This window comes from Carlito syrichta, unplaced genomic scaffold, assembly GCF_000164805.1.
Source record: "Carlito syrichta isolate Samal-C Ts95f unplaced genomic scaffold, Tarsius_syrichta-2.0.1 Scaffold307324, whole genome shotgun sequence".
Lineage (NCBI taxonomy): Eukaryota > Metazoa > Chordata > Mammalia > Primates > Tarsiidae > Carlito > Carlito syrichta.
The window spans coordinates 6,246-19,130 of NW_007251420.1; the positions used below are offsets into that span (position 1 = coordinate 6,246).

Consider the following 12,885-nt stretch of genomic DNA (forward strand, 5'->3'; position numbering starts at 1 on the left):
GGAGAATTGGGGGGGGTAAGATCACTACCAAGCCCCCGGGGGTCTCTCCCTCCCCACCCTCTGGCACCCTGTCCGAGACTCCGCAAAGCTCCGAGAAACTCCCGCCGCGGAGCCGGGAGAAGGCCCGCCATCTGGGTGAAGCTCCGCTGTGCGGACGCTCCGCCGACCAGGACGGCAGTAGGAGGAGAGGAGCCAGGAGGAACTTCTTCAGCGAGGTCGTCGTCACAGAAGCCCGACGACCATGAGCCGGTAGCGGGCGTAGACCGCCGGGCATTTGGGGGCAGGAGGGGGCAGTTCTTTCGCAGGCTCCAAAAGTTAGTCTCGAGGTTGCGGAGGGTCTATTATGATGATTCCTACAGGAGGTCGAAGAAATAGGACCCTTCCCCGTGCGCCCCCCCCCCAATTACGGCTTGAGAGGGGGAGGGGCCGGTGGGCTCAGGTGAGCACACGGGGAGAAAGAGACATGGGCGGGGCCTTCCAGAGGGTGAGCGAATCCGAAGAGACCTAGGCTCTCGTTGCCGGGAGACAAGTCCCGCCCCGCAGGCGGCACCGGAAGTGGCAGGCCGGGATCAGCCTTTAAGATGGCGTCTCCTCAGGGGGGCCAGATTGCGATCGCGATGAGGCTTCGGAACCAGCTCCAGTCAGTGTACAAGATGGACCCACTACGAAACGAGGTGCAAGGGCGGCAGGGTAACTGCTGTGGTCGGCTAGCGGTGTGAACTGGGGCGGGCTAGAGGACGGGCGGTGGCTGGCCAGGCGCCCAGTGCGCCTGCGCAGGGACGGGGCGCCCAATGCGCCTGCGCTATTGCGGTCGGGTTGCCAAACTCCGGGCCAGGACGCCTGCGCGTTGTGCCGCCGATGTCGTGTAGTCTCCCCTGGGAAAGGAGGGTCGGGCTAGTCCACGTGAAGGGAGCCCCCGCTGTGCGCGGAGCCCTCTGCTGGGCAGAGGGGGAGTGCCAGCTCCCGGGAGCTAATCCCGTACTTACGGCGCAGGGTGTCGAACCTGGCCCTGGAGTCTGATGAAAGAGGCGACCCCCAAGAAGTCGCAAGTGTCGGGGAGTGCGGCTGGGTGATTGGTGACAAAGGTGTATTCGCAGGAGGAGGTTCGAGTGAAGATCAAAGATCTGAATGAGCACATAGTTTGCTGCCTGTGCGCCGGCTACTTCGTGGATGCCACCACCATCACCGAGTGTCTTCATACCTGTGAGTGCCCTGGAGACTACCTGGTTTTTTCAGTCCCTCCCATGCTGCCTGCCAGCCTCTGCGCAGCCCACCGCGCCCATTTGGGCACCCCACTCAGCCCGTGAATCTGGTTTCCAGAGCCTCTGAAAGTCTACTTTCCTCTCCCTGCAGTCTGCAAAAGTTGTATCGTGAAGTACCTCCAAACCAGCAAGTACTGCCCCATGTGCAACATCAAGATCCACGAGACACAGCCACTGCTAAATCTCAAGCTGGACCGGGTCATGCAGGACATCGTGTACAAGCTAGTGCCTGGCTTGCAAGACAGTAAGTGACCAACCTGACTTTGAGGGGCCTCTTGAGGACTAATGCTGAGTGGCAGCTTGAGGTGACAAGGGCTTTGGTGGGAATCATGTATGTGGAGGGACAGAGTGAAAAGGAGGGTTGATTTTTTAGTCTCATACTTCACTCTCACTCTCTTTTAGGTGAGGAGAAACGGATTCGAGAATTCTACCAATCCCGAGGCTTGGACCGGGTCACCCAGCCTAGTGGAGAAGGTATGTCCCTGGCAATGGGAGGATAAAGTGAAGCCCCCAGAGCATTCCTGCCCAGTTTTGCTTTCTGGGGAAAGAAGGATAAGAAACGTGTGCCAGTCTCCTCACTATCCTGTCTTTCTCAGAGCCAGCCCTGAGTAACCTTGGCCTCCCCTTCAGCAGCTTCGACCACTCGAAAGCCCACTACTATCGCTACGATGAGCAACTGAGTCTATGCCTGGAGCGGCTGAGGTGAGGGGCATGTTGTGCCTGCATGAGGTGACAGTGGCTCAGGGTGGGGACTGGAAAGGGGTGGAACAGAGAGTGCCTGTTCCCTCGAAGAGAGTACATCATGGCTCTGAGTGGGGGAGAGAAGGAAAGACAGGGCTTCCTAACCTGTGTCTGTTTTCCTCCAGTTCTGGCAAAGACAAGAATAAAAGCGTCCTGCAGGTGAGAGGGGCTGAGGGGAAGGCCTCTCTACAGAGACTCATCTCCCCATGGCTCCTCCCCCACACATCTTGTCCTCTTCCCTCTCCTCCCCGCCCCAGAACAAGTATGTTCGATGTTCTGTTAGAGCTGAGGTACGTCATCTCCGGAGGGTCCTGTGTCACCGCTTGATGCTAAATCCTCAGCATGTGAGTAATCCCACAGTAGGGTTTTTTGAGGGCAGGGGGGCTAAGAAGGGAGAGACAGAATCTAGGGTGGACCGGGGTAGTTCTTAACTACCTGAGAGGAGAGTTCCTAAAATTATGCCCCACCTAACTATGCCCTGCCTAAAATTATGCCCTCTTCCTCCTAGGTGCAGCTCCTTTTTGACAATGAAGTTCTCCCTGATCACATGACAATGAAGCAGATATGGCTGTCCCGCTGGTTCGGCAAGGTAAGCCAGGACCCAGCCAGGTCCCAGGCAGTACCCAGAGAAAGGGTGGGCTGAGGGGCCCTTTGGATAAGAACACTCCCCACTGAATACTTCTTCCCCTTGTTCTCCCCTTAGCCATCCCCTTTGCTTTTACAATACAGTGTGAAAGAGAAGAGGAGGTAGGGGTGAAACCCCACCCCATTCCAGTCCCCTTCCTTCCCCAGATATTTATGTGAAATTAACTGCATCTTTATTTTTTAAAATAAAAACTTTTAAAAAGCATCTCTCTTCTTCCTTATCCTTCCTACCCCACATTCATATATCGTCCTATGTCCTGCTTCCTTCAAAAAGCCTATGAGTTTCGTTGTGAAGAAGGGCCTCTCTTCTATGGCCATTGGCCCTCAATGTCTTGCCAAAGGACAGGGTTAGAGGACCCTATACATGTGAAACCAGGCCACCAACACTACTCTTGTGAAGGAAAGGCTTTCTGGAGGGGAACTCTCAGAAAATTCTCATAGAATATGCTGCAGCATACAGTCAGGCCTGCATGAAGGTATCCTAATTCAGTGGTGGTAAGGATTGGTCAGTGGCTACTGCAGGACTGAAGAAGAGTGATTTTTAAAGATAGATACCTGTCTCTACAAAAAAAAAACATTGCTTTTAATTAGCCAAGTGTGGTACGCACCTGTAGTCCCAGCTACACAGGAGACTGAGGCAGGAGGATGTCTTCAGCTTGGGAGTTTTAAGTTCAACATGGTAGTGAGCTGTGATCGCGTCCCTTGTACCCCAGCGTGGGTGACAGAGCAAGACCCTGTCTTTTTTTTTTTGTTTTTTTTTGAGTTGGAGTCTCACTCTCTCGCCCAGCCTGGACTTGCTGGGCTCGGGTAATCCTACCACTTCAGCCTTCCAAGTAGCTGGAACTACAGGCAAGTGCCACAACGCCCAGCTAATTTTTTGATTTATTGTAGATGTGAGGTCTCGCCAAGTTTTCCAAGCTGGTCTCGAACCCTTGGGCTCAGGTAATCCTCTCACCTCAGCCTCCCAAAGTGCTAGGATTACAGGTGTGAGCCACCGCACCCAGGTGACCCTGTCTAAGAAAAAAAGTTAAAAATAACAAGAAATAAAAATCCAAAGAAGTGCTCTATAGTTTTATAATCTGGTAAATGTCCCAAAGATGGAGGCCTGGCTGTCCACAGAGTATATTCAGCAAGCCCTTCAGGGACTGGGGCCGGGTGAGGAGAATGAGGAAAGGGTAGTTGAATAGGTAAAACTCTCATGTGGAGGAGAACAGGAGGAAGCTGCAAGGCACTGGCTCCACTCGTTAATTCAGCAAACATTCCTTGTCTGCAGGCCATGTGTCAGGTACAATGGGCGCCAGAAATAAGCTGAGTATGCCCATTCGATGGGCCTCTCAGTGGGGTAACTAGAAACCTGCCTGACCCGGACAGGAACCGACAGGCAAAAGCTAAGAGTTCCTGAAATTAACGAGTGGGGCTGCTGCCGAATCTGGACTAAGCCGGATGGAGTGAGCAGCTTAAGCTGCCAGAACCCGAGTTCAAAGCTTAAATCGGCCGCTGGCCCAAGTCTGACTCCACGACTTCTTGGGGGTTGTGTGTAGCCAGTGAGGGCTGAAGGGGCCACGCTTCCAAGGATGGAGGCTGAGTGGCCGAGGATGGGGCGGGGACCAGAGAATGATTACAACGAAAGCCACCTGAACTGGGTCAGAAAGCCCCAGACTCTCGGGAGAGACCTGAGCTCTCTTCGGCGCTTTCGGGCGCCACGGTCAGCCCGGGCATCCGGGAAAGCGCCTCTCCGGGCGAGGAAGAGCACGGGCCAAGAGGAAGGCGCCGTGGAGAGGCCGCAGACGCCGGGAAGAGCTCGAGTGAGTGGAGCAGGCGACGGGGACCCGGGTGGGGACACCGCAGAGCCACCGGCCGGGGTCCCCTTTCTTCCTGACCTGGTCTCCAAGATTCCCAAGGCTTCCAATGTGTCCGGGCGTCCTGCTTGGAATGCCTCCCCCTCCATGGCTCCACCTCCTCCAGGAAATACTCTCCCAGCCGGAATCCGGGCTTTTCTCACCGCCTTTGAGCCTGCCTCTACACCGACGCGTGCCTGGAGATTGCAGATGAGTTATCCCAGGGCTCCCTACTCCCCCTTTCCTCGAAATCCAAACTGGCCGGCCTCGCCGTCCGCGCGAACACGCGGCACCCACGCCGTTCTTAAGGAGTTTGTGTGCAAAAAGGCATTTCCTAGGAATGACTGCGGGGAGTGGTGTGGGCTGGGGGGAAGGAGAGTAGAAAACGCTCTTGGGGACTTTTCAAGGGGCAGGCGGCAGCGGGAGATAGGAAGCAGTCTGACTGGGTAGCCCCTGAAGGCCCTGGGTTGGGGCTTGGTGGCAGCTTGGCGTCCTAAAGGCCGGATCTGAGGATCAGCGGACCCGAGGACCAAGCCTCGAGGGAGGCCTTGAGCCCACGGAGCGGCGGAAGGCGCGCAGGCCTGCGTCTGGGTGGAGTGGCCGCCCGCTGGGCTCGGACCCGCCAGCCTCCGTCTCGTCTGGCGGCGGCGGCGGTGGCAACAGCTGTGGTGCGTCTCCCGAGGTGGCGGATGCTGCCCAGCTGCGGACGCCGCGCCGCTCGTCCCCAGCCCGTGAGTCTATTCCCCCACCCACCCGGACCCCGGGGTCCCTCGGGTCTCGATCTGTGCGGTGGCGAGAGAATCACGCCCACGGCTTTCCGGGGCTCCCGGACTCGGAACGCGCCGGATTGCTGCACCGCGCTCGGGAGTCAAAACAGAGACCGCTGCAATCCCGGAGACCCCGGGGGTCGCCCTTGGCCTCGCTGCGCTTCCCGGAGAAGGCATCAGTCCTCCCTGCAGGCGTGACCCGGCCTCGTCTCTGCCTACCTTTCTCACCCCTGCCATTTCCACGGCTCACACTCCCCAAAGGAGGGGACACCCCCCGGGTGTACCCCTGCCTTTTGGCCCAGAGGACAGGTCCCTCTCTCAGCTCTTCCCAAGTCTTGGGGGGTAGGGAGGAGATGGGGAAAATAGGATTTTAGGTTGGAAAGGGGGGTCTAACTTTCCAACCGCTCCCCGCTTCCCAGCCTCACACCCTCGGGGCTGCGGTGGGCGCTCAGAGCTCTTTGCGAACCCGGTACAGGGCCGAAAAGAACGCACCGATCCGCCGCACCCAAAGTGAGGAAACTAACATGTGTCTGAATCGGTTCCCTCTGCAGTAACATTTGCTGGGAAAAAAAAAAAAAACAACACTGAGAAGGTGGGAGACTGACCGACGCCCCGCCCCGCGCTCCTCCACCTGGGTTTTTTGCCGTCAACACCCATTTCCCCCTCACTCAGGTCATGGATTGTTCCCGAGTGGGGAGGAGGACATCAAGCAAATCTTTGAGGTCCTTCTCGTCCGCTGCCCCAAGGGGGCTCTTCTAAGGGTCCGTCAACCAACCCCACCCTGCTAACTCACTGAATTCAGTGGAGCGCCTGGGGCGGCTTCGGTGCCCAAAGGGGGAGGTCGGGCTGGGGCGGGCTTGATGGAGCCCGCTGGGTGAGAGGCGGTGTGTGCGGAATGAGAGACCGATGGGGGTAGGGCTGGGGCATGAGGATGAGAAATCTGAAAGGGTGTGATGCGGGGAGACGTGAGAAAGCACCCTGAAGAGGGAATCCTGACATAGGAAACCTTCCCGAGGGAGGTGGAATGTGGAGATCTCACCAAAGGGAGGGAGCTCGGGACCCCGACGTGTCTGAAGGGACAATGAGGGGGACCCGCGAAGGTGGGAGACGAGAGACTGCCTGAGGACGACGGGGAAGGAAAGCCGTCGGGCCCGCGGGGGCAGTGATGAAGGCGCATCTCTCGGGAAGGACCCAGGCAGGGAGGGCTCGAACTGTCCCGTGGGCGGTGCGGCCAGAAGAGGCGCGCAACGACTGAGCACCTGGGAGTTTCCGCGCTCCCAAGCCGGTCCGGGGGATCCTAGAAGCTTTCCTGCAAGCCCAAAACTGAGGTTTAATCTCTTAATCTCCCTCATTAATCATTCACCCTCCCTCCTACCCCCCTCCGCGGATCCGGTTTCGCCCCAGCTCGGGTTCCAGAGACTTGGGGGGGGGGCGGGGGGAGGAGCCCCCTTCTGTGGCCCCATGATCGTCTGGACTAGTCCCTGGCCGCTGGGACGACCTTAGTGGGGCCTCTGCTGTCCCAGGCCTCCTCCTTTTACCAGTCTAAGCTTCCCTCTCCTCCCCCAAACTCATGTTTGGGGACTGTCCAATCCCAGTGTCCAGCTGCAGGGGGAAGGCCATAGCAGGGGAGATGGACGAGGGGGAGGTAAAGGCCCCTGGGAGAGCCCCCCCCACTCCTCACAGACGCACCCAAGTAATTGAGAGCAGAGGAGGAGACAGACATAAAAGTCACACAGAGGATGCATAAACGAAGGTAACAGTGTCTGCTTGGTGACGTGCCTGGGATGTGGTGTGGCCGTTCCTGCGGCCTTATGGGAGCCTCTTTAATTGCAGATTAAGTGGAACCGCTGGGATGAGTTGAGGGCTGAGGCCTGCAGCCTGCCTTTCCCTGCCCCCCACCATTAATAACCAATCAACAAGGTTCTGAGGCAGCTCAGCTTTCCACGGTGGCCTGGCTCTGCTCTTTGATCCAGGAGTGGCCCATCAGACTTTGAGTGTGTTGCTCAGGCAGCCACTAGAGTCCTTTGTGAATGTTGGTGGCTGGGGAACCCTTGGAGCCCTTTACCAAGAAGACCCTCACTCTCAAAGTGCCTCGCCATCCTTGCCAAAGGGTCTTTGACCTAGGTCTCATAGGCCTGGTTTGGGGAGTTCCGACTGCAGGTTCCACTTGCCTCAGAGAACAGACAAGTGGATGCAAGACCACTGCACAAATGGTGAGAGACGCAGAGGTCTACAGGGAAGGTGATATATTTAACAGTCCAGGAGGGATTCATCTGGTTCTTTGTGACACTGATAAAAAATAAAAATAAAAAAACAGAAGCATACTGGTTTTCCTGGGCAGCAAAGCAGCAAGTTCCTCAGGAGTGGCAGAACTTCTCTACCTCTGGGCTGTGAATCCTCTAGTTATTTGGGGTGGGATATTGGAACAAAACCCATGCCTTGCCGGGACTCCATTGCTGGAGCATCACTACCCCTGGGCTGCCTTCCCAACCCAGGAGGACTGTAGGAAGCTCGCCCAGAATAGGTGTGCAAGAGAAGGGAGGCAGACAGGACACAGATAAAATAGGAATAAATATGCTAGACCTCAGCGTTTGTGCTGGGTAGGCAGGAATGACCATCCAACAATTTGGTTGGATCCATGAAGTCTGACTTTCAAGTCATTCTTCTGTGGGGAGTGAACCCTCACTGGTCAGGGCCTCTTGCTCCCCTTGGCTGTTTCTGAGTCCCTGCAGGTTGGAGAAACCATCCCTGAACTATAGGAGCTTAATATCAAGACAAAGGCAGACAAAATCGACTGAGTTTTGCCAGTCCTCACTGGCAGACTCCGCCTGGGCAGTTGCGCCAGCTGGGGGTTTGCGGGAGTCTTCCCTCCTGAGGCCCAGGTCGCTGGCAGCTTCTCCATGTGTTCTGACTCCTTCGAGGCAGCCTCGGGTTCACTCACCTGCGCTTGCTTCCTGGTGGCATCCCTGCAATCGCTCTGCCAGGCCAGGTCCTCCCAAGCCTTGCACTCCTGAGCCCGCGAGGCCTTAATCACTTCCAGCCGCCAAGACCTCTTTAGGGGGTAGGGTAGGAACGAGGGTCCAGGTTAGGAGACTGAGGTCCCAGCCGGGATCAAGGATCCTGGCACAGCCAACCCGGATCCCCTCCTCGGAACTTTGCAAGGGAAAGCAGTTTTATCGCCCGCGAGTTTATGAGCTGGAGCGGCGGCGAGGCAGGGAGTCGGCGACGGACAGCGTCTGGGAGAACGGCCGGCCTGAGTGTGCCGGGCCGCGCGGACCGCGCAGGGCAGCCCAGTGGCCCTGCGGGTCGGGAGCTGGCTCGGCTTCCCTCCGCGCCTCCCCAGCGTGTAGAAATACCGCTCCCTGGACATCTACGCGCCCCAGACCCACCGTGGCCCGGGGTGGAGAGGTGGGGGCCCGGGAGGAGGGGCACACGGGACTCGAGCCCAGCGCCGGGGGCGGGTCCGAGGCTGGGGGCCCGGATCGGGAGCCGAGCGCTGGGGCCCAGGCGGCTGCGGAGCCGAGCGCAGCGGGCAGCGGGACCCCCACAGCCCGGCCGGCCATGAACTCGGGACGCGAGCCCCGGACACCCCGGACGCCCTTCAGCATCGCAGACATCCTAGGCCCACGCGTGGTTCCCCGGGCACCCTCTGCGCCGCAGCTTCCAGAGTCGAGGCCGGGTCCCACGTCGCCGCTGTGCGCGCTGGAGGAACTGACCAGTAAAACTTTCCGCGGACTCGACAGGCGCGCTCCGCAGCCCTCTGAAGGTAACCAGCGCGCGAGGTCGCGAACTCGAACTTGGCTTTCTCCCTACCTCTAGCCTCCGGGTTCCCCCCCTCAATCCTTCGTCCCATCCTGGCCCGGCCGCCCTCATCCGCCCGGTGTCCTCAGCCCTCAGCATCTATGACGCCTCCCCTCTCGTCCATTAGTCCCCCGGCTCCGCGGCCGCCCCGGGAGGCCGCCAGCGCGGCAGGGGTGGGCCGTCGAGAACGAAGCGACCTGTCGCTCCGTTCACTGTAGGTGGGTAATCGCGGCAGAGAAAGGCCGGAGCGAAGGAGACAAAAGGCTTGAGTCGCGGGCGGTAAACGAGTGAGCCAGGGCAAAGGCGGCGCAGAGAGCGCTGGAAAGGGAGGCGCGGGTCTCCCCGGGTGACCAAGCTCCGCTCCAAGCCACTCTCTTCTCGAGGGGCGCGAAGACAATGTCCTTGGCACGACGTCGGGCGCGGGACTCCGCAGCCTGCCTCTCCTCGCTCTCTGTAGCACCTCCACCCCTTTGGGGCTCGAGGAGAGGGCGATGGTGCCACTAAGGAAGTGCCCAACACGGCCCACGAGTCTAAGGAAGGGCGCGATCCAGGTCCGGCTACCCTTCCTACGCCGGGCCGGCTGCCCTACGCTGACCTCTGGGTCACCGCCGACCTGCTCAGCCTGGGGCTCCCACGGGTCCCAAAGCCCCGCCCGAGCGGCCTGGCCCCGCACGAGGTCTCCTCTGGCCTGTCCCACCCGTCTCCCACTCCCCGCCCCGCGTCACCCCTCAGCCTGCCGCCTTGCGCACCCCGTGGCCGGCCCCTCTTGGTGCCCCCATCTCCGCCGAGGCCTCACTCCGAGCGCTTCGGAGGGCGATCACAGCTCTGGTCCCCGTCCGCCTTCCTGGCTCGCTCCCTAACCCCTCCGCTCCCAGCCCCAGCTTTTCCTCCCAGGCCACGGCCTGACTCCGGCAGCCTAGAGACCGACCCCTCCCTCTCCCTGCAGGCCCGGCAGCTCCGGACGCGCTGGGCCCCGGCTCCGCCGGCCGCAAACGGCGCAAGGCGCGCACAGCGTTCACCGCGCAGCAGGTGCTGGAGCTGGAGCGGCGCTTCGTCTTTCAGAAGTACTTGGCGCCCTCGGAGCGCGACGGGCTGGCGACGCGACTCGGCCTGGGCAACGCGCAGGTCGTCACTTGGTTCCAAAACCGGCGCGCCAAACTCAAACGCGACGTGGAGGAGATGCGCGCCGACGTCGCCTCGCTCCGCGCGTTGTCCCCAGGAGTCCTGTGCAGCCTCGCCGTGCCCGACGGCGCTCCGGGCCCGGGCCTTGGCCCTAGCCCCGCCAGGCCTGACTCCGGGCCCCACCTGTCAGACGAGGAGATACAGGTGGACGATTGAAGACAGCCGCCGCCAACCCCGGGCTCTGGACCGCAGGCCTCCCCACCTCCGCGCTGCGCTCTGCGCCTTATCTGGGTTCTAGTGTGGAGGGAGGAGGCCTACCCGGCCTCTTCCGCCCACAGTCCCGACGCCCACCTTTCCTGATATGGTTTTGGACTTGGAGTCTCACTGTGTTGCCTAGGCTGGAGTGCAGTGGCACGCTGTTCACGGCTACCGCAGCTTCGACCTGCTGGGCTCCGGCGATCCTTCCGCCTCAGCCTTCCAAGTAACTGGAATTAAAGGCGTGTGCCACCACGCCTGGCTAATTTTCTGATTTATTGTAGATAGGAGGTCTCGCCAGTTTGCCCAGGCTGTTCTCGAACCCGTGGGCTCGGGCATTCCTCTCACCTCGGCCTCCCAAAGTGCTGAGCCTCTGCGCCGGGTCTCCCAATTGTTGAGAATAAAGTCGAGACTTCCACCGTACGACGCTTCAATCTGGACTCCCGCCCGGAGCCCATAACAGCAAAATCTGAGGATTACTGTGGAAATTCCGCGCTGATCAATGTGCCGAGCGCTTTAAACGCGGTTTCCTTTGACTTCATAGCAACCCTGTAAGGTAGGTTATAATTATGCCCATTTTACAAAAGAAGAATCTGAGGTTAAGATTTGCACCTAGCACCCAGCCAGCCTTCAGAGCAGGTGCTTGTCAGCCTGCTACTCAGGAGACTCCCGTAGAAAGAAAGGGCGGGACTCTGGCCCACCCTCCTCATGGCTTTGGTCACAGGACTCCACTGGTCCTCTGGTCAGCCTTGGCCTGGGAGACCTTGCTTTAACCTCCAGGATGGCCCCAAAGTGACACATGGTGTCTGACTGTTTTCTCTTTCCCCGCCCTTAGGCCATTTGTTACTGGGGGCCGGCCCCTTCCCCCAGCCCTGTGGAAAGAACCCTATGCAGGGACACAGGTGAAGTGATGGGGGCCCAGAGAGGACACACCCCTACTTGGACTCCTCCTCCACCAGGCTCCTGAGCCAGAGGTGTTCTCACCAGGACTGTGGGGTTGGGGTGGGAAGACTGGCCCCTGAGGGGAAGCTTGGAGTAGCAGCCTTGCCTGGTGGGGACCCCAGATTAGCTCAGCCAGCAAACATTTCTGGGGTTTGCTTATTCTGCAGGTGATTAACCACCCTCCCGCTACGCATGGGGAGAGAAGGGGAACACTCTGTAGCTACCACCTTCCTCCCAGCTGTCCCAGCCAATCTTTGGGAGTTGGAGCTTAGGTGTCTTTCCTGTTTCCTTTCACTTCCTGTCAGTCCTCCCTGCTCTCTTCAGGCCTTTCCCAGAAGTGACAACCCCACATTCAAGGATGCGCCCCTGTGGGCTCCATGGGGAATCTGCTAAGGCCTCTGTTGCAGGTGGAGGGCCCAGGAGAGCATATTTCAGGGAGAGTGAACAAGGCTGGAAGGCAAAAGGGAACCTCTCATTTTCAGACAACCACCGCCACGTATTAAGCCTCACAATAACCCAGTGGGACAGAGACTTTTATTCCCATTTGAAGGATAAGAAGACTGAATCACAGACACCTAAGGACACTTGACCAGGTCACGAAGTTTGTAAGGGTGGGGCAGGCACTAGCCTGATGGCTCGTCTGGCTCAGGAGCCCATGCTTTTGGCCACTACAAGTGTTGTCCCTATAAAGGTGGCTGGGCCTAGCTGAAAGAAGCACAGGCTTGACAAAGAGGAGAGGAGAAATGACCCACAGCTTAGAGAGGAGACACGAGAGCAATGTTTAGGTCAAGCTGATCTGGCTGTGTCTTTGGGGTCGACCAGAGACCTGCAGAGACTCCAGGAAGGGGGTGTATCCCTGGCCACTGCAGAAGGTAAGAGCAGAGAGAATTCAGGGCCAGACTCAGGGTGGGGCAAGGGGGTAGTCACAGAGGAGGAATCAGTATAATTCCCCCATGTGACAACGTAGCAAACCTGAATGAACAGAAGAAAAATGTAACGTGAACAGAAACTAGACAGTGACCGCTGGTGTGGAGCTAAGAATCTACCAGTCATTATGTACAAAAAAATATTCTTTGCAACTGCCTTGCCTTTCAATACAAATACACAGCACATACTACCCCTGGCTCTTATTTGGGGCCCTCCCTGATTCCCTTCATACCTTCTAAAGACTGCCTGTCTGGAGCTTTTCCAGTAGGGTCGTTCACTCTTTCCTGTTTGCCCAGCACTTTCCCAGTTTTACTACTGGAAGTCCCACATCCTGACATCCCTCAGTCCCAGAAAAGCCAGGACAGTTGGTCATCCTACTTTCCCATCCTGGGTGCTTGCTACTGAGGCTCCGTGGTCAGAAACTATCAATTAGGAGTGGTGAGAGTAAGGAAAAGTGGCGAGGTTTCAGGAGTCATGTGGCTCTTGAAGAAGATTCAAATCCATACAGCACAGGCCAAGAGGTGCGGGGTAGGGAACATTATTTGAGAAGCTGGAGGAAAAAGAAGCCAGCCTAACCTGAGGCAA

The 12,885-nt window shown here is 58.4% G+C and overlaps 2 protein-coding genes across 3 annotated transcripts; both read left to right on the plus strand.

Annotated features, from left to right (window-relative positions):
- The first annotated feature begins 558 nt into the window (after positions 1–558).
- PCGF1 (polycomb group ring finger 1) lies at positions 559–2,853 on the plus strand. 2 transcript variants are annotated; one of them, XM_008064359.1, is made up of 9 exons: positions 559–674; positions 1,098–1,203; positions 1,354–1,506; positions 1,665–1,736; positions 1,859–1,964; positions 2,129–2,162; positions 2,261–2,347; positions 2,512–2,592; positions 2,707–2,853. In XM_008064359.1, the coding sequence occupies exons 1-9, from the start codon at positions 582–584 to the stop codon at positions 2,752–2,754; spliced, it is 780 nt and encodes a 259-aa protein (XP_008062550.1). In that variant the 5' UTR covers positions 559–581; the 3' UTR covers positions 2,755–2,853. The 2 variants fall into 2 exon arrangements, with proteins under 2 accessions (XP_008062550.1, XP_008062549.1); XM_008064358.1 differs by having other exon boundaries at positions 2,512–2,853.
- Positions 2,854–8,809: 5,956 nt separating this feature from the next.
- LBX2 (ladybird homeobox 2) lies at positions 8,810–10,483 on the plus strand. The gene is made up of 2 exons (XM_008064360.2): positions 8,810–9,019; positions 10,001–10,483. The coding sequence occupies exons 1-2, from the start codon at positions 8,815–8,817 to the stop codon at positions 10,390–10,392; spliced, it is 597 nt and encodes a 198-aa protein (XP_008062551.1). The 5' UTR covers positions 8,810–8,814; the 3' UTR covers positions 10,393–10,483.
- Positions 10,484–12,885: the final 2,402 nt, after the last annotated feature.